At 41.1% G+C, this 27,732-nt stretch overlaps 3 protein-coding genes across 6 annotated transcripts; 1 reads left to right on the top strand and 2 right to left on the bottom strand.

Annotated features, from left to right (window-relative positions):
* Positions 1-45: 45 nt before the first annotated feature.
* tmem67 (transmembrane protein 67) lies at positions 46-14,671 on the bottom strand. 2 transcript variants are annotated; one of them, XM_085422872.1, is made up of 28 exons: positions 14,447-14,671; positions 10,031-10,119; positions 9,825-9,915; positions 9,401-9,500; positions 9,013-9,076; positions 8,824-8,895; positions 8,647-8,709; positions 8,237-8,391; positions 8,040-8,148; positions 7,781-7,867; positions 7,090-7,155; positions 6,846-6,999; positions 6,358-6,478; positions 4,751-4,856; positions 4,519-4,575; positions 4,302-4,400; positions 4,114-4,212; positions 3,757-3,843; positions 3,544-3,643; positions 3,321-3,460; positions 3,086-3,226; positions 2,877-2,957; positions 2,676-2,792; positions 2,474-2,590; positions 1,128-1,235; positions 905-1,007; positions 675-817; positions 48-592 (listed from the first exon to the last, which is right to left on the bottom strand). In XM_085422872.1, exons 1-28 carry the CDS (start codon positions 14,649-14,651, stop codon positions 512-514), a joined length of 2,955 nt encoding a protein of 984 aa, XP_085278998.1. In that variant the 5' UTR covers positions 14,652-14,671; the 3' UTR covers positions 48-511. The 2 variants fall into 2 exon arrangements, with proteins under 2 accessions (XP_085278997.1, XP_085278998.1); XM_085422871.1 differs by having other exon boundaries at positions 46-592; positions 2,676-2,957.
* Positions 11,958-18,352, top strand: rbm12ba (RNA binding motif protein 12Ba). Of its 2 annotated transcripts, none has more exons than XM_085422875.1 (2): positions 11,958-12,061; positions 16,398-18,352. In XM_085422875.1, the coding sequence occupies exon 2, from the start codon at positions 16,432-16,434 to the stop codon at positions 18,145-18,147; it is 1,716 nt and encodes a 571-aa protein (XP_085279001.1). In that variant the 5' UTR covers positions 11,958-12,061; positions 16,398-16,431; the 3' UTR covers positions 18,148-18,352. The 2 variants fall into 2 exon arrangements, with proteins under 2 accessions (XP_085279001.1, XP_085278999.1); XM_085422873.1 differs by lacking the exon at positions 11,958-12,061 and adding an exon at positions 15,348-16,215.
* Positions 18,353-18,492: 140 nt separating this feature from the next.
* LOC146659049 (uncharacterized) lies at positions 18,493-27,555 on the bottom strand. 2 transcript variants are annotated; one of them, XM_085422877.1, is made up of 13 exons: positions 27,467-27,534; positions 26,354-26,622; positions 23,554-23,641; positions 22,028-22,058; positions 21,071-21,148; positions 20,836-20,975; positions 20,633-20,758; positions 20,309-20,354; positions 20,051-20,116; positions 19,598-19,944; positions 19,393-19,497; positions 19,036-19,126; positions 18,493-18,897 (listed from the first exon to the last, which is right to left on the bottom strand). In XM_085422877.1, exons 3-13 carry the CDS (start codon positions 23,623-23,625, stop codon positions 18,854-18,856), a joined length of 1,146 nt encoding a protein of 381 aa, XP_085279003.1. In that variant the 5' UTR covers positions 23,626-23,641; positions 26,354-26,622; positions 27,467-27,534; the 3' UTR covers positions 18,493-18,853. The 2 variants fall into 2 exon arrangements, with proteins under 2 accessions (XP_085279003.1, XP_085279002.1); XM_085422876.1 differs by lacking the exon at positions 26,354-26,622 and having other exon boundaries at positions 27,467-27,555.
* Positions 27,556-27,732: the final 177 nt, after the last annotated feature.

Genomic DNA, 27,732 nt, shown 5'->3' with positions numbered 1-27,732 from the left:
TATAAACAAAAGAAAACAACCCCCCCCCCCAAACACATATTTCTTATGGAATAAAATAAGGAGACTGATTTTTTAAATCTATGAGCATGTTTGATTCATCTAAAATCCAGTGGTGACATGTAATAGCGCTGCTTACTGTCAACAAGAATCCACCAACATACCCAGAGATGTTAAATATATTGTGTTATAAATAATATTGGGTTCATAAGAATATGAGCATGTACATCATCCTTTGTTTATATAGCTACCGGATACGCTACTATTCTTTACCTAAAAAATATAATAAAATTTAATAAAAAACAGGATGATTATCATGTCATAAAAAACATTTAATCATCAAAAATATGTCAAAAAATTTGAATATTTACATCAAAATCAGCAGTAAAAAACACTTATTACAGAACCACTTATTAAAATAAGTGCAAAAAGGACAGAATCTGTAAATAGTAAACATCTGTGAAAGAAATGCAGCTAATTAACAAAGATGATATCAACAATCTAGCAACGAATTTTAAATTAGGAACCTCTCATCCACCAGAGTCTTGTTGGCGAGGTTCTTCCTTCCCAAACTGTTACGCAAAAAGCTAAATATCTGTAAAGAACGAGAAGGTTGATTACTGCCAGTACTTTTTAGGCGGTGCTGAGAACATGCAGTACGGACAACAAATACTGACCACTTGCTGCACGTATGTAAGCACAGCTGCAAGCAAAAAGCTCTGGGATCCAAGGTCGACGACACAGAAGAACAAGGTGTCAAAGATCAGCAGTGTGGCCTCGTTTCCATAATACAGCACGTTACTAAAAGTGTGCGCCTTATCTGCCACGAGAAGTGCAAACAGACATCATGTACACACACGTAGGTGGAGACAAACAAACTGAAATGTACTCTGGCCCAGACCATCACCATTGTAAAAGATGCTCTTCTCAGTGGGTTCAAGAAACTCCATCCCTATGACACTCTCAAACATCAGCTTGTCCTTCACTATGTAGTCCATGTCAGAGTGGGCCTTTTCAAATGATACGACATAAGACAGAAATAAGCAAACTGTTCTACTAGAATCAGGTCAGATCAAACTCTGCTGCTTTTAGTTTGCTGAGTGAGTTTATTCTTGAGTGTTTGTACTAACATGGTCAATAACACATCCCAGGAAGTGGTTCATGGCTTGGTAAGCTTTGAAGTGCGGCTCGAGCGAGCTGAGCGTGGATGCGTCTGTTAGTCGTGATGGCTGGTTCCTCTGGAGGACAAGACACAATCAACTCCTTTAAAGGCACTTATGAATAAAAGTTACCAAACTGATAAAAGCTCTGAGAAAACCCCCCCAAGAAAACCACTGCTTTGACTTCATATGGTAAATGGTAAATGGCCTGTATTTATATAGCGCTTTTAATAGTCCCTAAGGACCTCAAAGCACTTTACATATCCAGTCATCCACCCATTCACACACACATTCACACACTGGTGATGGCAAGCTACGTTGTAGCCACAGCCACCCTGGGGCGCACTGACAGAGGCGAGGCTGCCGGACTCTGACCACCACCAATAGGCAACGGGTGAAGTGTCTTGCCTAAGGACACAACGACGAGACTGTCTGAGCCAGGGCTCGAACCGGCAACCTTCCGATTACAAGGCGAACTCCTAACTCTTGAGCCACGATCGTCCCACTCATAAACATTTTCATATCCAAAATGTTTATGAGTTGTACTGCAAGGACAAGACCTGAAGCTAAAATTAGTCCGTGTGATAGTTTAGTGCAACACCACAGACAGTATAAAACATGGGTGTAGCTACCATGATGTCGCCCACTTGTTTGGGGAGTCCTGTTGCCATCTTGGTGTTTTGAAACCAGATGTGGCGAGTGGGGATGGGTCTGACTATTAAATCTGATGCTCATTGGTTAACGACTTGTCATTTCCAGCTCACTGTCAATGCTAAAACACCCTTCCTGAAACTTAGAATGACTCAAAGATACAAAACAGACTGAATGTTTTAGTCAGTATGACCTGAAGTCAGTGACTGAGAACTTAACAGTGAACAGGAAAGTGTTTAGGAAGATTTGAACAGAGGGTCTATTTTACATAAACTTTTTACAACCACATCTGTCACCCCCTGGTGGCCTTACAAAAGAATGCAAGCTTAAAGTACTTCTGTGTTGGCTTCACTTTTAAACCCCGGGAACCACATTTTATATGATTTGTGTAATACCAATTTCTACTACAAGACTGTGCAGTGATATTTGTGATGCAAAGAAAAGAAGCCAAATAAATGTAAACATCAGAGCAGCTTTTCCATGGCTGTCTGTCATTACTGGTAGAGTACATATGTTTAACAAGTTCCGTTCAGACAACTGCTTTAAACACTTTTACTCTCTTATTAGAGGGATAGGCAGCTGTACTGATCAGTCTGCAGACTAACAGTACCATTAAACAGAACATTCATAGCTGAGGTGCAGACATGACTGTGGTCAGGACTTACCCTGCTGATTGATTCCTGTATTTTTTTATAATGCATCCCCAGACGGCTGGTAAGAGACACCTGAAAGGTCTGGACTTCTGTGTTGGGGAGTAAACCCCTCTGAGCACACAGTGACTCCTTAAAAAAATAAATTTAAAAAAAGCATGTAAGTCAGCTGAAAACACTAGTGAGAGGTAGACTAAAAGCCTGTTGGGGTACATACGGCTTCTCTTCTCAAATTGTTGTTCATCTCCTCCATGTTTGTATCTGCATGTCCATGAACCGAACGGCCATGAATGTAGTATCCAAAGCAGCGATATGATAAGATAAACACAGAAATCTGCACAGAAACAAACACAAAAAAAATGTTTATCCAGGCCATAAAGACAGAAAAAAATGGCTTCATGCAATGCCCGCTACTTACATTACTGACTGAGCAGAGATCTACAAACTGACGGATTTTGTCCTCCACAAAGTGTGCATAAAACACAGTGAAGAAAATCACCTGTAGGGTTTAAAGGACATCTTTTAAGGGGTTCAAAGGGGTACATTTCACTGATACCTTAGGAAAGAATGAGGTGAGAATGGATGTGAAGGAAAGAAAAGTTAAGTGAGCAAATGGAGGCTGTGCACCTGCAGAAGCCCAATGCAGAGCCACAGCAAGGCTGCCACACCATAGCGCAGTGTCAGGCTGTATGAGGGGGTGTATTCTTCGGGAGATCGCTGTAAATTTGACCAGGGGTCCCTCAAGGCCAGGTTTGAGAAGCCCAGCACCTAGATAAGACAGGATGGCATGTCAGCAACAAGAATTTGAGATGTAGCAAAAGCTGCAAAATGAACAAAAGGGCCATAATTGTGGGAGATGTACCTCAAGGAAGAAAAGCACAGTCATGATCTGAAAAGTCGGACTGATCTTGCGGATTGTCTGAATCTCATTCCATTCATTGGCCACAAAGTAAGTCCTCCAGATGCTGACTGGCGAGGTGTCATGTTTTGATTCGCCACTCACTGAAACAGTAGTCAATGTGGATAATTATTTTAAGCAACTAGTCATTTACCACTTATGAAGCTAAAAGTAAGCATGTTGATACCTGGCACAGATCTATTAGTTTTAGTTCGTGGCCTCTCCCAGTCGATGAGAAATATATCAACCGTAACCTGCAGGGCCAGCTTATGGAGAAACTGGACAGCCTTGGATACAATCACACCAAATAACACATTTTCAGTATTCCAGATTGAAGCATACCATCTAGCTTTCAGCAAGGATACTGCTCATTGTTATATCTGCTCAGCTGGTGTCTAACCTTTAGAGCAAAGGCGCAGCCGATGTATGTCACAAACTGCTCCTCCTGAGCCGGCAGTGGTAACAGGACTGACACAAACTGTTGGGCCTAAGCAGACACAGACACAAATAAGTACCAGAAAGCAGCAATCACTACATCTAAATATTAACAGTGCTGATAAGGAAAGGTAGAGGAGGAAAAAAACTTGCCTTTAATGTCTACAGAGTGGAGAGAAGAAAACAAAAGCTGTTAAAAGCCATGCAAAAAGACTGAAGTGGAAAAAAAACTAGAGAACATTGACATTCATATTAAAGAGCTCACAAGAATAGAAATAATCCTATAAAAGAAAGACCTGCTGTTTAAGGGAATGAGACATACTTTGTAAAAGATAAGCCAGTAGAGTCCAGTTCCCACAGTGACAGCAAAGAAAACATTGGCCAGGTCACCAGCATAAAACAACAGAAACTTCACCATCGTCTGAAGAAAGACAGGAGAAACCAACATTACTTCATGTGGTTACAGCGGCAGATAGTTCTGAAGTACATTAAAGGATAAAGGCACAGGACCTCCAGATCAATGAAGGAAGATGCAATCCTCCTCTTCCAGCTGATGGTCTTCAGCAGGGAATAGAGCACGGCCACCCCACCCAACACACCCAGAGCAATCTAAGCAAGAAAAAAAAAAATCAGAGTTGATCCTGCATCGCTTTTTGCTGTAACAGCAGCTGCATACAAGAACTCCTCCCCTGTGTTTCATCAACATTTCTTTCAAACTTTTACTCACATCTGTCTTTAAGCGAGCCTCACTCTGATCCATCTCATACTCTACAGCAAAGGTTGTCTAGAAGAACACAAATTAATTCAGTGCAAACACTCAAAAACTTGCTTCGAGATAAACAAATCAACTAATTTAGTCAAACTTAACAACTGAGATCAAGGGATTAGGTGTAATCGTCAAAATTAAGCTTTAAACGAAAGCATAATGACAACAATGTGCGAGTGTGCGACCCACTCACAGCCACAGTTTGAGTGTTGAGATCCGTGATGAGAACATCTGTGTAGGTCACAGTCATTAGAGGGGGAAACACCTTCCCTTCCTGGGTTCGTGGAACCAACTGAAACCTACCAAACACGTCTCATCAATACCAGCAAAACCAATCAATCAATCAATCAATCAATCAATCAATCCTTTATTTGCCACATGCAGGTTGCCCTGCAGTGAAATGGGACCCCCCTGACCTTACACACACAACACAGACATTAAATGGGGATACAAGTCAGAGATCGGTAGCGTTACAGAAAAAACACTGAAATATACACAACAATGGGAAAGTACAAGAGGACAAAAAGAAACCTCTACTGATGCTGTGCTTCCATGGTAGGACAGCATGAGAACAGGAAACAAAAAAACTCCTCTGCACAAAAAGCACATAAATGTCCACAGCACAACTTGTGAAAGACATTACAAGCCACAGGATTGGGTGGGGGGTGAAGAGTAATCCGAAGCGAACACAGCAGCCGCCCTGCACAGCGCTACCATTCCAGCGCCGCACACAGACCCGCCGTGTTCCCACGCAGGAAACAAGCATCGAAGGCGTTTGGAAAGGGAGGGGGATGAGTGCGTGTTTATCAGTGTAAGTGTATGTGTGTGCGTGTCCAGAGTTCAGCTGAGACAGTGTCCTCCGCCCTATCAGGCTAAGTAAACAGTCTGCCAGCCAACCCAGGTGGCCTTGCATTGAATGGGAAGAATAGTCAACACACAGTCATTATCTGGGAGTTTTTGTTCGGCTCCAGCCTTGGACACTCCGACACTGGTCTCTCAATCTCCCGTTGGAGAACCGCGAGCCTCCCCATGATGGTATCAAACTTCCGTTCCGTGGTGTTGTCATTCTTTTGACTCTGAGACCCCACAACTGCAGTGAGCCGTTCTGCGATGTGATCCAACTTTCGCTCAAAGATGTCATTTTGAGCAGGCCTCTCCTTGATGTATCCCAATATACGCTCAATGGTGTTATTTTGAGTCTTCACAGCAGCTGTAAGCGTCTCCAAGGTCTTAACCATGCTGCTTTCGTTGTGAGAAGTCGCGCCTCGTCCCATCGTTTCAATCCCAGCGGGCAGCCTTGGGGTGGTTTGAACAGCCGGTTCCGCTCTCTTAATTCTCCGATAAGCCAGGGCCAAGCCAGCTCCGATCAGCAAGAACCCTGTTATCATGGTTCCGAATAGGTAGATATCTTCAGCGTCCTCGATCGACAGTTCCGCCAGGCACATGAGCCTCCATTTCTGCCACCCGTCCATCGTGTATCCGGCAGGAAAAGTCCCTCCAGGGCACTCAGGCTCTCCCGAGCCCAGACTTCTCGTTGAGAAAAGGGTGTCAATAGCATTCAGAGACCAGTTGATCAAATCCATAATTCTCTTTTAGGTTTAGAGAACGACAGTGAGAGACTGTTCCAGGGAAAGTAATACACACAAGACAGGACAAGGACACAAGAGGCTAAGCAGGGAAGATAAGGGGAAGGAGGAGGAGGGAAAAAGTGCGACCGCCTTCGCCGAGAGCCAAACGAGAAACCATCATTAAGAACTCATAAAAAACATGAGTTTCCTTATTTCCACAGCGGGAGCCTACCTTATTTTAACACTGCTGGCTACACGGATGACTTTAGGCTGAGAACTTGTGCTCTTTTCTCTTCCGCTCAGGGTGTCGACGAGAAACATTCGTCGAGACAAGTACCAGTTGTTCATGCTCTCTGTATAAAAACAAAATCATTTGTCAAAGAAATGCAAGCAAAAACACACTTATAGCTGTGAAAAAGTATTTACCCCCCTCCTTCTTATTTTTTGGCTGCATATTTGTCACACTTACATGTTTGAGGTCATCAAACAAATTTTAATCAGAAGAAGAGAACCTGAGTAAACAAAAAATAAATAAATTCTGACACAGTGCCAGGTAAGGTCGGATAGCTTTTCCCCCCCTTTAATAAACCATCATTTAAAAACTTCATTTTGTACTTACTCTGTCTTTCTTTGTTTGATTATTTTTTGTTTGATTATTGGAAACATGTAAGTGTTTGTGGGGGGCAAATGCTTTTTCACAACAGTCTATATAAATCCAACCTTGGTTGATGAATCTTCCATTGTATTGCTGGTTCTGGATCAGTGTGGGCAGGGGTAGAAGTTTTGTGTTTTCTCCTCCACCGAGGTCCAGGAAGACGTCATAGAACAATGGTTCGGGGTGGGTGGCAAACAGCTGTGCTACTGAGAGAACACACTGCGCACACACAGACAGCTTATATTACCACTCAGCATTTTAGAGAGTTTGTATTCTTTTTCTCAGTCAAGTGAAATAAAAGAAACTCACACTTTCTTTGTAAGCTGTCCCAAAGCTGAAGGCTGCTGCCCGTTTGGTTTTTGGCTGTGGACAAAGCTAAAAGAGCGAGGAGAGGAAGACGACAACATGCTTAACACGGAAAAACTCCAACTCTTTTAGTTAGGTAAGAATCACAGAATAAGTTAACAAAACTATCGGAATACTTCATGTAAAGGATAACATCATGACACAGTGATTCTGTTACACTCGATACATCGCAAGACAATAATCTGCAATACAATTAGACATCTTTACAGAGAAACAAAAACTAACATTAAAAGGCAAAAAGGGGAATATTCACTGTTTCGTTTTCTTATTAGTAATAAACTCACAAAATGTCCCAATTTACAATTACAATTTACATTCACTGGACACTTTAAATAGTCTTAATTCTTCATGGCACAGATTTGACAAGGTGCTGGAATCATCCCGTAGAGATTTTGGTCCATATTGACATGACAGCATCGCACAGTTGCTGCAAATTTATTGGCTGATAATACATGATGTGAATCTCTGGTTCCACCACATCCCAAAAGCGCTCTACTGGATTGATATCTGGTGATTGTGGAGGCCATTTGAGTACAGTGAGTTCACTGTACTCATTTGGCTCTTAAACAGCTTCTGCAAATAAGTCTAATTTTCTAAGGGGCTGTGCTGTAGAGTAGTATTCAAAGGGTTTTACCTGCAGATTTTGTCCTCCCACTTGCTCCCATCTGAGGAACTCTCCTCTGACATTGTAGACAGCAGCAAGCAGTCTAAAGTCTGTGTTCTGACAAAAAACACACACAACAAAAATGTCAATTAAAAGAACATTTACTTTTTAATTTTACATCTCAATTTAAGGTGCCAAAAAATGTTTATTTACTGCTATCATTGTCTTTCACAGTTATTTTCATTACTATTCTGTTTTAATGTAAAGAGGCTTAAAGTCAAGTACTTACCTTGTTTTTACCTCTGAAGCTAAACCCAATTGGAACAGGATCAGTCTGAAGCACGCGAATGGCAACTCCTGGTTCATCCCCGTAATAAAGCCACGGCAGATTAGCTCTCCTGAAGAGTTGTGCGCATTCACTCAGGGTAAACTACAACAGGATTCATTCACGTTTACAGAAAGGTCGCATAATTTATACATGATTACCAGTAAGAAATGCCTTGGGTTGAGCTCAAAGCAGCCCTGAATCTGAAGATGTTGTTGAAGAGTGCACAGGCATCTGTAGATGCACTGCTGAAAGAGTGCATGTTCATCACACACATGTTTCCAAGAGCCTGACACGCCGTCAGGTTGGAGAAGCCCTGTAGGAACACGACTTGTTTACACAGCACTGCTAAATACATCAGAATAATACCGGCACACAGCACTCGTAACAAAGCACATTACACATATTTTAAAAGCCACCTCAGGGGTTGGCTTTAAAAAAAATCTAATGATTTGTGACAAGTGACATAGTAGGGACATTGTTTATGACAATATTGGAATGTGACTTAAACTTGCTTCCCATGATTTTAGATGAAGAATTACTTATAAAATACATAAAGTCTTGGATTTACAAGGCAAGCTGAGGAAGAGGAGTAGAGGTTTTCCAGGAACCAGGCTGACTGGACACTGAACTTCTGCAAGGCGAAAAACAGATCAGAGTTTAAAAAAAAAAGAAAAAAGACAAAGAAAAAAAGAACAAAAAAAACCATCAAAAAATTTACCAAGAAATCAGAGAGAAGGAGACTCACCAACTGAGAATAAGTGACAGTGGGATTGACATTGGTGGAGATGATACCAGGAGGGAAACATAAACCTCCTCCCTGGGGAGAGAGAAAAAAATAAATCACAAAACAATCACAGATGCAATCCTATAGCCTCTTAATTTAATGATGTGGGATGTTTAAGATGTCAAAAGGGTCAAGATTGTCTGGACTCACCGGGACGTTAGGAGATTTACATGCACAAGAGGTATTAACGTAGGCAGCCAGACATCTCTCACACCTAAAAGGCAATTTTAGGTATCACTCCATTTCTCACATACCATACAAGCAAGATCTGCAGTCAAGGCAGACTTTACTACAACTCAGACAGAACTAGCAGGAGTAAAAACAAATGTCTGTGCATACAAAAAGAACGCTACGTCCAGATAAACAGAATCATCTTTTTGGGATCAATATTGGACATTTTAAAATCTCTAATGCTGCCTTTCTGTGCCACAGTGGAACAGTGAAATCATCTGTTTCGTTCAAAGTACAGTCTCTGAACGAAATGAGACTGTACTTAATTAATCTCTTCAAATATGCAGATTTTAGTCAGACAAAACACCTGTCTCCATTCCTGTTTGGTACCGACAAAGCAGGACTGTCTTCATCGCACGTTTCACACCTGGCCTCTTCCAAGAGGGTTCCATTGAGATCTCTTTCCACTGAAAAACAAAAACAACCTTTCATGCAGCAAATGCACAATTATTACGGTTTTTCATTCAATTTATTAGCTTATTAGTTTGAGAGGGAGATTCCCTCTGCACAGGTTGCCAACACAGGGTCACAGACAACCATGCACATTCACATTTCATGTCTTCGGGCTGTGCGATGAAGCTAGAGAGAGCTTGCATAAGCAAAGTAAGAACACACAAACTCCACACAGAAAGGTCCCCAGCTGGACGGCAGATTCAAACCCAGTACCTTCTTCTATGAAAGTACCAACGACTGTACCACTGTTTACTGCATTCCTATTACCAGTGACTCACCCAGGACATCACCAGGGGGGCACTGGCACTTTCCGTCATTACTGAGGCCGCCTGGACAGCGAATACAACCAAACCCATCTTTTGTGACGCCCTGTAAATAAAAACAGAGAACACTGTAAGAGCTCACATAACCTAAGATACAAACTATCTTACATCAAATTAAAAAACAAAACAAAAACGAAATAAAAGTGAAAAACTATACGTACCGGTTTGTTTGGGAGACATTTCTCACAAGAAATGGACGCTTTATCAGTGGTAACAGTTTTGTACCCACTCTGGCAGACACAGCTCAGTCCTGAAAACAGTAAGAAACCCAATTTAAACTTTGAGGGAACACTGGATATGTTGCGTAGCTTTCAGCTCAGAGATATTAATGCAATGACAACCCCTCCAAAATGTTTTAAACAATGTTTTAACAGTGTTTTTATGTGGTGTTTATGCTGTATTTGGTTTTTTTTTTTGGTTTTTTTTACAAGTAAAGACCAAGCGAAGAAGTGGCCCTGCCACAATGTGTCACAAAACAATGACAGGCACACATCCTTCTAGATTGGCAGGTTTAGTTGCATGTATCTCATTTTCTTCAGTCTTTTTTTGTTCTTTCTAAAGGAATTGTTTCTGCAGTTTCTGCAAACAGAATAAAGAGCAAATACACAGGATACAGGATGTGATTTCACAAGCTTTGATCTACACATCCTCTACTGAGTTTTCTTTTTTTTTTTTATGAAAAAAAAGGGGATGACATTTATCTTCCCCTCTAAGCTTAATGCTATCTGTAGGCCAAACTACAACGAAATGAGAATCCAACTTTCACTGCCAGCACTCCTAAGTAGACTGATCCTGTATCCTTCTAAACCCACACTGATCCATGCATAGCTCTTCAATCAGCAGCAAACAAGTGCCAGCAGACATTTGGAGCATAAAAACTACCCCTGGCTAAGTAAATGAAAGCAATTCAGAGCAGCAGATTGTCATATTTTGTCATAACCCTGGCCGTGGCTCAGGGGGTTGGGAAGCGTATCTGTAACACGAAGGTCGCCGGTTCGATACCTGGGCTCTCTGTCCTGGTCATCGTGTCCTTGGGCAAGACACTTTACCCTACCTCCTACTGGTGTTGGCCAGAGGGGCCGATGACGCAATATAGCAGCCTCGCTTCTGTCAGTCTGCCCCAGGGCAGCTGTGGCTACATGTGTAGCTGCCTCCACCAGTGTGTGAATGCGAGAGTAGTGGAATTGTAAAGCGCTTTGGGTGCCTAGAAAAACACTATATAAATCCAATCTATTATTATTACTGAGTGTCAAACTGATAATCTACATCAGAAATTTGTTGCACTGTTTGTTGGCTTTGAAAGTGATGGCATAACTGCACTGATGTTCAGGAGGGGCAAACACACTCGAGTGTGAAAAGATTAACCCTAACCACCCCGTCACTCACTGTATGAATCAGAAGTTAGAACTAAGTCCTTGATGCTGGATTCCTTTAAAAGCAGACAGTTTTCATAGTCTAGATAATCTGCTGTGGTCTAGTTCTCTCTTAATTTAAGTACTGTGCAAAAGTCTTGAGGGACCCCTCATTTCTTTATATTTTGCTTCCAAGGAACCAGATCTTCTTGTAATGTTTTTTTAAAAGCTGCCTTGAACAATAGTTCTTCAGTTTTTCTCAGTGTAATCCTTATACCCAACAATTTTAAGATGATTCACATATGAATCATTCAATCATAAAACCCCCCACCAAATGGTATTTCAGTCAGTGGTGTCAAAGAACTTGTGAAAATTGAAGGAATTCGGAACACAGAGAAGTACCATCAGGTACAGCAATGTCATTAATTTATTTTCTGTGGTGCCTATAACGGGAGACGAACCCAGACGTGCCTGAAAGCGAGAGCCACGTGTGAGCTACCGATGACGATTTTTAGTTAACAAAAACCTCCATGTTTTGCAAAAACAGGCAAGAAAACTGTCCCCACTAAAGCTGGAAACGACAAATTTGTTTCATCAAATGAAGCAAAAAACAAAAACAAAAAACAAAAAAAAAACACTGCATGAGTACATAGAGGGTGTGACGGCACAGGAGGAGGAGATACGAGCAGCTGGAGATGTGCGACACAGAGTAAACAAATTACTCAACCAAGTGCTGTAGCACTCGGTAGCTTCACTTCATGTGACAGGAAGAGCAAACGACGGGTTAAAATCACTGATTCGCAGCTGGTTACAAACTCGACACAGGATACAACATCCCAGGTAGAAAATATTTCTTCAGTTTTTAAATTTTAGTATATGATAACATTGTACAGCTCCCAGAGTTACACGGTTAAGTTACTTTTGTTATTGTTAAACTAAAGTGTTGGGCAATCGTGTAATAAAGTGAAAGCACTACCCGTTATGCTCTTTTTCCTTCTTACATTTGATTTATGTGGTGACTCTATAATGCTGCTGCTGCTGGCACTTTGTGGGAAAAGATTCACACTTTCGGTTCAATGGTTTCAGTGTCTGATTTGGAAAAGGAGGGAATAAAACATTCAACATTTCTCATTGCTTCATCTTGACAAAGATGAAGCAGCAAACATCCAAAGAAGAGCTTTAAATGTCCTCAAAGAAGCCTGGAGAACGTTTCCTGAAGAGTACTTAAGACATTACGAGAACGTTGGTCTAAGAAAGTTCACGGTGTGATAAAGAATAAAGGTGATCATAATAAATATTGGCCTTCAAGCTGGTTAGAATTGAATAAACTCTGTTTTTGCCCTATCTGAAGTATTTTTATTTTGTGAAAGATTGAGAAACACCGTCAAAAGTGGAAAAAAAGGACCTAACATCCAGTCTTTTTATGGTTAAAGTGATACATAGTGCTAAAACAGAGTTTATCCATATGTAATTTTGCTAATAGGGAATCCTACTTAATTCTTTCTAGAACATAATCAAGAGTAAACCTGATCAATATGATGAATGAGAAAATGTGGTTTGAGTAATAAAATGGTTTTAATGCTTGACTTTTGCCTAGATTCTGGGCACATTGTTACAACTACGGTGTGTCCTTGTCTCTCTCTATGCGAGTGAGAGCACTAAGCGGGCAGCGCGTAAAAGACAGAGAAATGTGAGTCTCTGGTCCATCATGCATGATTTTGAATAAAAGAATTATATTGAGTAAGTTGCAATTGATAAACACAGAGTCATGAAGACAAAAGGTATATTCACATGTGACAGAGCTGAAAAGAAGTAAAGCAGTTGAAGTGTCATGATATCATATGTAATTGAGCTAATGAGAAATCATGTTTGTGTACAACATAGAAAAAAAGAAAATGTAACTATCGTGATTAAGTGAGCTTGAATTTGCCTTAAATTATGTGGGTGAGAGGTCAGAGAGAACGGGAGAAACAATGGGATGGGCCTCAACAAGCAAGCCATGCTTGGTAAAGGGAGAGAAAGAAGGGGAAAAAATGGGAAGAGAGAGAGCAGGTGAAGTGCCTGACAAATGAGTATAAAAGAGGGCTCTTAGGAAGGCTGTTCTTCCTCTAGTTTCCTGCAATGGCTAGAGAAAATTAATTACTGCATCTTTTCCCATTTGACAATAGAAAAACCCCCAAAAACAAATAACAACAACAACAAAAAAACAACGATGGTCACCTTTTCCACATATACATATATCATACACCCATAAAGTTTGGGGAAAGCATTAGATGAGCACAGGCACTCTGGGATCTAGGATCAAGTGTGTAACAGGATCTTTTATTTAAGACAGTTTAATTACAACCTAAAATGTTGGAGACAAACTTAGTGAGGCAAGGCTGAGATGGTTTGGACAGAGGGTGGATAGTGGGTACAATTGACAAAGAATGCCAAATGTGGAGCCGCAGGGTAAGAGAAAAAGAAGAAGACCACAGAGGTTATTGATGGGAGAGGACATGCAGAGGATTGGTGTGACAGAGGAGGATGCAGGGACACAGTGAGATGGCGGTAGATGATCTGCTTTGGTGACCCCCTAAGGGGAGCAGCTAAAAGAAAGAAGGAAAAAGAAGTACAACTAAAATGAAGACCTATATGTTACAAAATAAGGTTGAATTGGCAATAAGATTTCTTTATGATCAAAGTAATCCACAGTAGTTGAGAATACACAGCAAACGGTAACTGTGGGAAAACGGAGGCTTCTAACATGAACGGTGCTCATGTCAGAAGCCGTCATTAGTTTGAGAATTATAAATTATAAAAGAGCCATCTATTTAGCTTCCTCTCAGATTATCACAAGTCAGAAGGCTTACAGCAAGCAGGACTCCTCTGAAAGCAGTGTTTGTGTCCTCCTGTGCTCTCCAAGCGCACCTGGCTGCTTTGTGCTCTTGTTTGAAATAATATTATTTGCATGTGATCAGCTCTGTTCAGCATTACTTGCATTTCAGCTCAAACCTGCTGTCTAACTTTACTTAACGTCAAACAGACTCCGTGCATACCTCTTTATCTCAGCAGCGTGCTAGCTCCTGAGCTCATTATTTTTGCACCGAGCACCCTAGCTTACTTTGGCTTCTTTGTGGTTAGACTTAAACTTTATTTGATTAACGGTAAGACACTTTTATTTTCAAAGTGGCGTCGTTTGCTCGATTCCGGTGATGCGGTGTGATGATGGTGAGGTTAACCGACCTGTTGTGCTCCGCCGCTGATTTGGACCGCACCTCACACACGACAAACTCGAAATATCGAAAAACTCCTCCGCGCCGCAGTCTGATGGAGTCCTGAAGGGGATGGTGAACGGCTGGCACCGCAGGACGTCGATGTACATTAAAATAAACAACGTTACAGGCACTTTGTGTCTGTTAACGACAAACTGTAGCGTCTCCGTCGCCATGGTAAACAACGTTCTTCCCTTTTTTACCCACAGTGCTTTATGCGACGTGATGACGTGATGACGCAAATGAGTAAAAAAAACAAAAAAAACAACAACCCATACCTGAAATAAAACAGTTAAATTCATTTAAAAGATTTCTATATAAAATACTTTTTTTATTTTTGGGGAAATTAATTAGTATTAATCTGACCATTAGTTTAGCTCCATTATAAATTCATAAAGTGGATTTTCTTCATATATGAGATGTAACTTTATTTTAATTTGATTGTAACTTTATTTAAATGTGTACTTAAATGTAAATGTTTCGAATTCTGTCCAGTCCGATCCCTCCCAGTGAAAACGTTAATACCTTTAGCTCTGGTCTCCTGTCTTTTGTAAGTACAATAAATCATAGCAGGTCTGACGGCAGTCTTCTAAACCTTGCCACCTCCCCTTTCACACTTGCTGCTCTACTTCACCCTGTCTGGACGCCCTTCTTTACCTCTCTTGTGCACGGTCTGTTGCTTTGGATGGTTAACCCAAAGTATTTAAACTCAGCTTTAATTTTTACACCTGCCTCCTACATTGTTCTAAATAATATAAAGTTACTTTGATCTGCTCCTTTATTCACAAGAGGCCACCACAGCGGGTAGTTTAAAATAAAATAAATAAGGGTGTTTTCACCGATTTCACTGCAAATAGGCACATTGAAAACCTTCACTGCTTAAGGTACTGATAAACACAAGCTGAAGATCTAACCAGCTTTTCAGAAGAGCAAGATTTTAGAAAATACACCTATTGCAAAGTAGTAATTACTTGTTTTTGTTTGGGTTTTAACGTGTGAGTCATACGGGACTTTTGACAGGAAACATAATCTGCAGCTGCATCTTGCATTTCCACTTCCTTACACAAAGTACGTATGTTAATATATCGGCATAGACCTCAGGGGAGGAGAGACCGCACCTCTTAGTGATCAAGTAAGATTTTAAAAATCTAAAGATTTAAGTGAAACGCTTTAAAACAGGAGAGCAGATAGGAGATGCACAAGCCTTACAAAGAGAGTTCAGGTAAATAACTGAAACTTACTCATTTTCAAATTCATGACGGATCAATTCTTAGTTTAGGAAACCAACACTCAAGGTATGTTTTTTTTCTAGCTTTTTATGGATAAATTACTAATTTTATTTAATAATTTGCACTTTAGTAATTTGCTGAAACCATTTTTGCTCTTATTTTATTTGGAAAAAAAAAACAACAACACACACATAGAAACGGGGATATGTTTAGGCTCACAGGACATGATTGTGTTGAATCAACGAGGACACTGGAAAAAAGAGAGCTGAGGGCAATGTCATGCAGATTATTTTTGATGTACAGTGATGTACCAGTTCTCCCAGGAGTTACGCTCCCCTCCAGCAGGTGGCGGTAAGTCTATAAAAAATCAACGGGGTAAGGGGTTAAGCGGGAGAGGCGGGACAAAAGAGATTTTAAGCATGGGTCCATGACTAAAAGTTTAGTCGGGTTTACAGCAGTGACAACGCCCGCCATGCCAGCTTTTAACCAGTATCTGTTGTGAGTGGCTGTGGTGAGTATTTGTTCGGATTTCAAGGAAAGAAGAAAACGTGTTTTTCCTGCGCCTTCCCTTTTGCTTTCCACCAGCAGGACACGTGTTCTCACTGAATGTGCGTTTCGTGGTCGTATGCTAACACACAGCCCATATTTTGGCTCATTTCAGCCGTTTTCCTTCTCTCTCACTTTTTTTTAAAGGTATCTCATAACTTGGTGACCTGGTAGCAGCAAAATGACCATAATCCTGCGACTGAAAGGTCTGGATGCCAAGGCGGGTATTGAAGATATTCGGGCTTTCTTTGGCTCTGTGCGAATTCCTGATGGTGGAGTGTGCATTGTGGGAGGAAGGCTCCAAGAGGCCTTTATTGCATTCAACACAGAAAGAGAGGCCCAGCTGGCCATGCGGCTGACTGGAAATGTACTCAAAGGCTCTAAGGTGACTCTGCACATAAGCAAGATGGAAGAGCTGGAGCATAGATTAGAGACAGTTTTAAAGGAGAAGAAGAAAGCCTCCCACCATGCTGTTAGACTGCGACCACGTGCCGCTGTAAATCGCATGAGTTCAAATACTAGGCCTCGCGATAATACTGCAAGTCTTTCACCTTCTTCTACATACCCAGTTAGTCGTGCTAGTTCAAATCTATCTGTGAAGGCACAGAATGTTCATCACAGTCCCGCAGATATACAGACTTCAGATGCACAATCTCTTGATCCCAGTGCAGCCTTTCTTCTTGGGATTTGTACTGTTCTCCAAGGTCTTCAGCCAACCCACCAAAGAGATGTCCTCATCGCAGACTGTCCTGCTGCTGTAGGGAAAGAGGAGAGGACACCAGAGCAAACTCTAAACTCACAGCCAGGCTACGTCAGGCTCTTTGGTCTGCCACCCTCAACCACAAAAGATGATATCTGCCATTTTTTCAGAGGGCTGACTGTACAGGAAGCCATAGTAAATGTGAGGTTGGGATTAAACCATGGCTGCCTTGTGAAGTTTGCTACAATGCAGGATGCAAGTGCTGCTCTTAACTTTAACCAGCAATCACTGGGCCCCTTCTGCGTGGATGTTCGTGGAGCGTGTGAGAAGATATGGAATAGCGCGCTGCAGGAATGTGAAGATGCTGTTGATGTTGAGGCGATACAAGAACGCCACCAGTACCCTCTTAAAGAAAGTGTAAACCACAGGCAAAAATCTGCTTCTGTACTGCGCCCCAAGAGGAAGTCCATCAACCAGCTGCTAACTAATGGACCAAAAAAGCTAAAAGTTGACAGTGAGTCAGGAACTCCAGCTGTGGAGTACATTGTTATGGTAAGCAATCTGCCAAAAACGATGACCAAGACTGAAATAAAAGAGTTGTTTGGATGTGCAACCATTCCACACAAAAATGTACTGCATCTGCTCGACAAAGAAGGCAACAGAACAGACACTGCTTTTCTCCTTTTTAATCGAACTGAAGATTTTGACTATGCAATGAATCTCACTGGCTGCCACGTAGGCTCCAATACTATTACAGTCTCATCAATCACAAAGGAGGCAATGAGAGAAAAGATGAGCAAAATGCATCTTAAAAGTCTCAAGCATCGTCTAAAGCCCAAAGACCCAAGAACGAAACCAAATCTAAAGAGGAAATCTGGCCTAGTTGATGCCTCTGAGGGGTCACTGGGTGCGGACATGGGCCTGGAAGCTAAGACTTGCCTGTTTATAAGAAACATGCCGGCAGATGTGCAGAAAGATCAAATCAAAAGCCTTTTCAGCAAGTACAAAATAAAGAAGGACAACATTGCGTTACTGCGCAACAGTGAGGGAAGTGGCATCGGTGAGGCCGTGATTCAGTTTAAGTCAAAGAAGCTTGCTGCGCTGGCTCAGAGGCTCCACGGGAAAGACTTTCTGGGGACGAAGGTGCTTCTGACGTGCATTACCATGAGGCAGATGGAGGACATCTTGGCAAAATAAGTTTGACAATTTTTAGACAGCGCTCTAATGTGGACAGAGCTGTGCGAGACTGTTCAAAGCTTTATTCATTCATTCATTTATTCATTCAAGTTTTTGACCAGTTCTGTTTGTGGCAACATTTCTTGCATGAAACATGATTCTGCTTTTCTAATACCTTCCTGTTCATAAATCATTTGTACTGTTTAAAATAAATCCTGAAATACTTTGTTGGTTTATTTATTCACCAAATACAACTGCCAATGGAAAAATCCCTGTTGGATGGAAGATGGAACTTTCAGAACCTGCACCCAAGATGAAAAGAAACCAATCGAGCTAGTTATTTGTGTCCGATACTGCACAAGGAAGGTCTCAAATACAACTTCCTAACCTAGAGGATCCGTCAGCATCTGGAAATACTTTGATGGGGACATGAAATCAACCACAAACATATCTTTATGTCCATTAATAGCTTTTAATCGCTGTGAAACTTAAACTAAAATGATCAGGTAAAGTTGCTGGATACAACAGCAGACATGTAAATCCTTCCACGTTATAAATCTTGCCATATTATGAAGAAATAAACATAATTAAAACAAGGACAGCAAAAGACTGAAAACCCAGTGCATGAAAATATATTTTTTTTTCAAAAGTACATGAAATCAACATCTGGACAATGACCCCTGTGCATGTAGTACAGAAAGATGAGAAGACAGACTTGTTGCATCTCTTATTTGTAATACCTGGGCGGACCGTCATTGTATCGGGATGGACCTGCAAAAAAAGCAAACTATTAATAAGTGGACAGCAAAGAATGATGCCACACACTCCTTTGGAGTCCTTCATTTAACAGTCCTTGATATTTGAGCCATGGATCCGTCATAAAAAGTCTGGGAGAAGGTGCATGTATACCTGAGAGGCCACCTGAGAATCGGTTGCTACTGCTTTGCATTCTAGGGGGTGAAGAGAAGTTTGTGGAACTCAATGATAAGCTGTTGGGCCCCTGAGGAGGAAACAGATGCCACAAAATAAATGTTTTAATCTGAGGGACAAGTGAAACATCTGAAAAAGTAAATCTGGTTTTGCTCATCCTTTCAGAGCAAAGGAAACCTAGTGCACACAGCTGAAATGGTTAAAATTAAATTAGAACTTTAGTACTCAGCTCGCCAAATAAGGTTTGAAGGCTGATCTTTAGTGTTTGGTTTCAAAATTATTTCTAGGATAGATACTGTTAAAAAAAAGAAGAAGAAGCAACAACTCAAAACACACCCCTGAAACACTCCTGAGTCGATACTCCATCAGCACATCTGTTAGTTTCTGCGTCACCTTCAGCACCAGCTGGGCATCGCTCTCATTCTCTATCCTGAAAGTATCCTAAAAACACATTTTGTAAAATTACTTTCTGAATATAAATATGAATATAAAAAAAAAAGAAAAAAAGATGCTGACTTTAAACCTATTGTAAGAAACCTACCAGGTATGTGAGCAAAGTATGGGGAAGGCTGCTAGATTCTGGAGCTGCCCCCATTAATCCCGGCCTGTCCATTGGTCTGTCCATCAAGCTACTACCCATCCGGTTGCCCTGGTACTCGCCTGAATACATTTTGTTTGGACGTTCATCCAGCAGTCCACTCCTTCTATAGGTGTCTCTTCCACTACCTGAACCGCGACCCATATTATCCATGAAATTTCCCCGATCCATACCAGAGTCAGAAAAGTCTTCCCTGGAGGAGTAGCCTCCAAAGCCGGACTCCCCAAATTCATCTACGGGATAATCAGGATGAAACTCCCCTGGGAATCTTGATTCAGAGAACCTGGGACCTGTGAGATTCAGGTTTATTACATTTCAGTTCACATATTTTTATTTTAATAGAACAGAGATATTCATGCACACTGAGAAAATTAATGTCAATCACAAAGAACTCGCCAAAGGGTGGCCCCATTTGTCCCATTCCTGGAGCTGGTGAAGGCCCGGCTTTAGGAATAGCAGAGCCTGTGATGGAAGGATGTGTGAAATTAACAACTAATGCGAAATAATGGAAATCTTTTAGTGTTGTTGAATGCTAAGCTAAGCTTTGACCCCAGCTAAGTAGGAAAAATTGTTATTTATTTTTTAAACTGAGAAGCTGATCTTAGTTTTTGAGAACTTAAAAACATTGGATGCAAACAGAGCAGAATAACTTACGTAGTCCTTTAAAAGCAGGAATGTCAAAGGGCTCCCTGAGGATCACCTAAATGTGACAACGGGAACAGAAAATGATCAAATCCAACATATTGTTAAGTGCACCCACCCCTCGAATGTAAACATGGGAGACTTTTAGCCCCATCTGCAATATAAAAGTTTTATGTGGACCAAACAAAGATGAAGTTATCTGGCAGTACCTTGGAGACAGAATTTGAACTTTTGTCTAGTAAGAGAAAAGTAAAAATCCCAGAGCAAACACACCAATTCAGCAGACCAACATTACATATAACATAAAAACTGAACTATCACAGGTGTAGCGCTCACCTTGATTTGTCCCCTCCCCTCCGTCTTTTCAAATTCAGCCGCAGCTTCTTTAATGGATTTTCTGATAGCAGGGTCTTTCACGGCATCTTCCTCCTCATGCGTAATCTTGTCAGGGTGGGTCTTTTTCTGTGTGAAAATCAGAATAAAACAATGCAAATGATTCTGCAACCTCGTGTGCAGACTTTGAAACAGACAACACTCACCATGTATCTATAGCAGTGTTTCCAGCCTTTCACATGGTCAACAATGTCATGCTGCAAGCTGGCCATGGCGCACAGTTTGCACTGGTAGTGTGGAGGGACAGATTTACTGGGGCTGCGGTACTCCCACACATACTGAAGGCCTGCAGACACAATGATTATTGATTATTCACTTCTTTATGCAAGAAGGAGAGGAGGTAAAGTAGATAGATGTGAGGAAAATCCCTACGCTGCTTACCAATCACACAGTCTGTGATACCCTTCAAGATTTTGTTGAGCGAGGGCACAGTATGGATAGAAGATCCTTTGGAGAAAACTGGGAAAACATAATAGTGGTCAGCATTAAGTAGAGGCTGAATTTATAACTAAAACAAGACATATCCTGAAAACTAGTAAAAAACTAATTGCAATTATACTGTACTGTTTCACAACCTGCAATGTTTAATGGACTGGAATTTATTCCAGATTTTACATGGATGGATCAACCCAAACTTCCCATGTGCGCTTGGGAGAAAAAACAAACAAACAAAAAATAACAGGAGCTCTAAGTTAACCCCCATTTAGGCCCAAACTGAGCTGCAGAACAACACATCCCGTGATGCACTGCTTCTCACCGTGCGCAGCCGCAGAGCGGTAACTTCTGTGTTGCATTCACCAAAGCATTCCTTTTGCAAACGCACGATAAAATTAACACATAATTTAAAAACAAAGTCAAGCCAGTGTAACACAGGCAACTGGTAAAAAATTGATATTGCATTCAGCAGTATTAAAAAGAAACAAGTGCATTAAAACTTAATTAGTAACCAGTGCAGATGCATGGTAGCATAAGCCATGTGTCGTGCGCTTTTAAGGATAATGGTGCTGCTCTTCAGTGTAGCAACATCTTAATGAGACTGGGTTGGGTTGTTATTAAAATTATTTAGAAAACGTCCAAAAACCATTCCGAAAACTGGACTTCTAAATAGGAAACTTTTAAGCAGGAAATGTTTTGCGTGAATACTTTTGCAGTGATCTCCAAAGACCAAAACAGTAGACTGCACCACATAAGACTCACCACCCCCATCCTCAAATCTCTGAGGTTGTGAGCCTCACTGAGTGGTGAACATGCCACCACACGTGACATGAAGCATGGAAACCAAGGTCTCAAGCTTCAACTCTCAACACTGGAAGTGGCACCGTGTGTAAAAGGACTTACCTATATCAGCAGAATGCTGCAGCTGCCTTCTCTGTCAGCAGAGGGAATAAACCCACGAGAAGGAGAGAGACACACAGGAAATTAGTGACAGGATGACACTAAGCAGAGGACTGAACTCCTTGTCCAGGTCCGCCACACAACCATTACGTTCTCATCCTCTTTGACGCCTGCATTAAGCAGTGACAGTCACAGGAATGTGTATAAATGGTGTCTAAATCCTCACCAAGTGAGAATGTAGACCAGCAACAATTTGTTACTACAGGGAAGAAACTGGGTTGTTACACCTGCCGCAGTGGCCGCACTGAGGGAGGCTGAGGTCAAGACCTCAGCGATCTGACAATGAAACTGGTAGAAGAGAACATGCTCTTCTACCACCGTGCACTGTGGTCAGTGTGATGTGTTTGAAAGCCCCAAATTTGAGCTTGACAGACAACAGCAAACAGAAACCCTTTGGAAACAACTAAACATACACCCCCTTCAATGATAAGAGTGATGTCAGCTGTGTGAAATATGGAGGTGGTTCCCGTTAGAGGCAGGTGCTGAGGTGGACGCCACTTCATTTGAGGATACCTACTAATAAAGAAAACATATTTCCAAGCATACAACTTTCTTCAAGATAAGCAAAAGGAGATAAGACAGACATAAGCAGCCAAAAATTGAAGACACTGAGTTTAGATTATTGAAGTTAAATATCTAAGCAGAAATGTAAATAATCACTGTAATTCCTGCAGTGATTTACTGTTTTGCAGCTAATTTACATTTTAAGTAACTGCATGTTACTGATAAACACCAGGAGAGTGTGGTTTGGAGATAGAAATCCAGGACTGAGGGTACTCTGCTGTAAAGTACTGACTTCACCAGTGGAGCTTTGTTCACTGGTGGGAGATCATAATTTTTGTAGCAAATAATGAACTTTTGAGTTTTTAACCTCATGCACAGTGGTTGTACAGAACGGTGACGTGTCTACTACCTGCCGTTTAATTGAGCAGTGATGTAACAACGTCTCTTAGGGAAAAACTGGACTGGATATGTTGCCATTGACTTTAAGTCCTCGAGGATTTGAATCAGCAAGTGATCTGTGACTACCACTTTTGAATGTGACAGCGCTCAGTAGTAAAAAATGAGTGGCCTGCCATGTGGTACCGTTTAAGAGAAGCCAGTTTATCTCACTTTAGAATATATTCGGAACACCAACGTGAATAAAACCAGTGTTAAAAACAAACAAACAAAACAACAATTCTTTAAACCACAACAGGTTTGACAGGCTGCAGACGTGAGGCCAGAGCCAGTGAATATTGTCTTCAGTAACAAGACTGCAAATGAAGCAGGCCTGATGGCACAGGAGCAAGCAGGAAGCCCACAAGTTCAGGGCTGCTGCACCCCGGCACTCCATCAGGTACCACAACAGCAAAATTTGGGGAGGATGGGGGGATATTATAGGAAATCCCACATTTTTACTTTAGGTTTTTGATACTGCACACTTGGGCTCATGTGGCACTGAAGTAGAGCCAAGGACTGACACTTACCTTTGGATTCTTCTTTGGATTTGGGGGCCCACTTTGTGGTGGAGGCTGGTTTCCTGAATTCTCATCCTCCATTTCCTCAGCTTTGTCACTACAAGACAAATGATGTCTTATTGCTGGTTATCAAATCATTACACATACTAGAACTAATTGCACAGTTAAAACTAGGGATGCGTGCAACCAGTTGACTAATCGTCGCCGTGTCACTAGTCAACATTAAACATACTCGTTGTTTAATCTAATTGTTCTAAATTAAATTTTTTAAGTGATGCCCAATGCTGCTAAATTGTTATGCAGCCATCTGTCACTAGATGGAGCATCGGTGTTGAAAAATGCCACAAATCTGTTACTCTAGGTCTGATTTTTTGTTAACACTATAATTGTTAATTCTTTTAAAGATGAAAGAATGAGACTCCAGATACAAGTGGCAGAAATGCGCTTTCTCTGAAAAGTGGATGAGCTTTTCTTTAGTGATAGGGTGAGCAAAGTAGAGCTCTGAACTGGGAATTTTAATTTACTAAAAGCTGCTGATCATAGAGGTATGGGACATGGGATTGTAAGAGATCGGATAAATAACTTGGAGCAAGCCCATGCAAGCACTTATATGTGAGAAACAATATTTTAAAGAGGACCAACATGCTATGTAGCAATTTAAAAGGTTATATGATAATTCTTCCAACTATTTCTTGGGAATCAACTGGTACATGGAATCAGCAGCATTGTGAGCTAACTGCAATTGTAACAATTATGTTTTTCTCAGTCCAAAATACACTATATGGACAAAAACATTTCCTAATATACTATAACACCACTGCAAAAGTCAGTTTGTGAAATTTCTTCCCTAATAGATATTCCACAATCAGTGACCATGTAAAGTTACAGAGCAGTATCGCTGAGATGGATAGTGTGTAAAAGCCACCAGTGCTCTGCTGACTCAGTAACTGCAGAGCTCCAAACCTCCTGTGGCATTGACATCAGCATGAAAACATTGCCCAAGGGGCTTCATGGTATAGGTTTTCCATAACTGAAGAGTAGTACCTCCTAATTCAGATCAAGGTAATGGCTCAGTCAAGAGTAAAAATATAGAGCAACCTGATTGCAGCTACTAAAAAACAACCAAACAACTAAAACCTTAACACCGCATGGTCGATGTATTAAATATTTTCACATTCTGCAAGTTGTGGTGACTAGATGCCTGCCCAGAGTTGCACACCCACAACTACTTTTGACCACAAGGTGACTGCACAGGTCTGATAGAAGGAAACCTTTCTGGAAACAGTCACACTCTTATTTGGACTGACAGTAATTACTCTCAGAAAAACTGCTGAAGCTTTACAAATAATTACCATTTAATTTATAAATGCAGACAGATTGGCAACATGTTGCCCATCACTCTGAATGAGTCTGTGTCAATGAGCACAATTTGAGGGTACTCGACATAACTGACTGCAAGCTGGTTGTAGTCTGCTTATATTCTTGTTGGAAAAAAAGGTTGCTGAGTATAAATGTAATAGTTAAATGTGAATTTGTGCCCATGTTTAGGCAGATACACGATTTTCACGATTTCCAACAATTTACCACAGTTAACTGCTGTGTTATAAACAAATTGCATGTAATCAGTAATAATTGACAAAATGAATAGCAATACTTATAGCAGGTTTTAGTGACGCTGTTGTATGTTTATACAATCTCAGTAAAAATTAAATGAAGTGAGATAACTTCATTTTGTTGGATAAAACATACTGACAATCACAATAGTATAAATACTCTACGCGAGCACTCAAAGCTCTTTTACACAACATGCCTCATTCACCCATTCAGCACTTTTTTCTACACCTGCTTTCTGTCCAACATACACACACATTCAAACTCAAATGAACGCATCTGAGAGCAACTTGGGATTCACCGTCTCATCTGGCATGCAGATTGGAGCAGCCAACCTGAGTAGATGATCTCCTCTACCCTCCTGAGCTACAGCCACCATAAAATATGGTGGCTGCATTAGTACTGTGATAAGATCACGGGGACTTCACAAGGGTGAATACTCAAATCTTGATGTGTTAATCACTCGTCCTCGGATCACACTATATGTTGTAAGATATGTAACGTCTTTTAAAATATGCAAATCTATACTATATTTTAGAGTTTGATAATGTTTATCTGATTGCAAAAAACAAAAAGGAGAATTTATAAATTTATAACATTTTCTCTAAGTTGCGACTTTCTGATCCAGCCAGGTGATTAGCTGTTAAATTTGTTTTGGGAAACGTGCTACACCCCATCTACATGTGCTTTCGAGGACTAGCCATTCAAAACAAAGGGCAGTATTGTTACTACAGACAATACTTTTTAAACGATCTTAGATTTCTTTTTTCAATATTTTAATAACTTTATCAACGAAACAGAACAGCAACAGTACTGGTGAAAACACCACCGTTATTGGACTCATCTCGGACGGGGACGAGTCTGCCTACAGGAGGGAGGTTGAACGTCTGGTGTCCTGGTGCAGCCACAACAACCTGGTGCTGAATGCCCAGAAGACAGTGGAGATTATTGTGGACTTCAGGAAGCACACAGCCCCACTCCCCCCCATCATCCTGACTGACACCCCCATCACCTCTGTGGACTCATTCCGCTTCCTGGGTACCACCATCACCCAGGACCTGAAGTGGGAGCCCACCATCACCTCCGTCATCAAGAAAGCCCAGCAGAGGATGTACTTCCTGAGGCAGCTGAAGAAATTCAACCTGCCAACACGGACGATGATGCAATTCTACACTGCAATCATCGAGTCCATCCTCACCTCCTCCATCACCGTGTGGTACGCTGGAGCCACTATCAGGGACAAACAGAGACTGCAGCGTGTTGTGCGCTCTGCTGAGAAGGTGATTGGCTGCAGACTCCCATCTTTGCAGGACCTGTACACCTCCAGGACATTGCGGCGTGCAGCTCGGATCTCAGCTGACCCTTCTCACCCTGGACACAGTCTGTTTGACCTGCTCCCCTCAGGCAGGAGGCTCCGGTCCATTCGCACCAGAACCTCTCGCCATAAGAACAGTTTCTTCCCCTCTGCTGTTGGACACATGAACAATAACCATATGACTGTACCCGCCACTAACACATGACCCTACGCTGTGTCACTGCATCATTCCATGTTTGGCACTGATCACCACCTGCACTCATGTATATATCTTTCAACGTAGCACTCTTAATTCTTATTCTCATGTATATATCTCATGTATATCTCATGCACATATCTTTCCACGTAGCACTTTTAATTCTTATCCCTACTTTTATTTTTTTCCATGTCTATTTAAGTGCTATTTATGACACTATGTTTGCACTGAAGCACCGCAGCAATTTCCTAATGTTGTAAACCTGCTCAATATTTGGCAATAAACCCCATTCTGATTCTGATTCTGAAAAGGTAGCAGCGTAGGCGGAAATAAATCTAAGTAATACAAATACAAAAGAAGAAAGGGCCACCTTTAAAAAAAAATCTTGTAATATTGAAAACTCAGTTTTAATTATCTTATATTTGTATTTAAGTAATTCATATCTATTTTGCTTATAATTATCATTTGAATGCAAGAACAACAACGAAACAGGGAGTCTCAAAAGTGTTGTCTTTTAGTTAAATATTATCACCAGAAACACAATTTTCTGCAGTATCGCCCAAACAAACTTCAATGCGTCGTAGTTTTATTTAAAAAACAAAAAGATTTAAAGACGTCTCGTTTCTTTAATCATCAAATGTTAGCGCTGTTAGCTGTGGGAGGGCCACAAGCAGAGCCTTAATTTACATAAATTATTTGAAAAGAAAATGTGCGTGTAAGACACATCTTAGCGACCGCAAACGCCACATATGATAGCTATCCACATAACGTAATCAAGTGTATTATATTATCAAACTTACACGAGATAATTAAGTGCAAACCGCGAGTTCCTCCTAGCTCAAGGTGAAAGGAGAATACAATACAAACCGAGCTTCGGGAGAAGATTGTAGTCTGATGAACTCGCCGGTTAAAAAAAACCAAAACCAAAACATGATGTAGCGCTATTTTGTGTCCGCGCTTCACAGAAAGACCTAATCTATTCTCTTAGAGGAAACAAAATGACAATTATTATCATTTATTTGTGCTTTCAATTTTATTATAAACTATTAAGTTAATTGTTCCAAGG

The sequence above is a fragment of the Rhamphochromis longiceps genome, linkage group LG11 (genome assembly GCF_057381845.1).
Source record: "Rhamphochromis longiceps isolate RC_006_pf linkage group LG11, R_longiceps_female_GT1.1, whole genome shotgun sequence".
NCBI classification, from domain to species: Eukaryota; Metazoa; Chordata; class Actinopteri; order Cichliformes; family Cichlidae; genus Rhamphochromis; species Rhamphochromis longiceps.
Note: the sequence above shows the minus strand (reverse complement) of the source record. Positions and strands in the feature narration are given on the sequence as shown.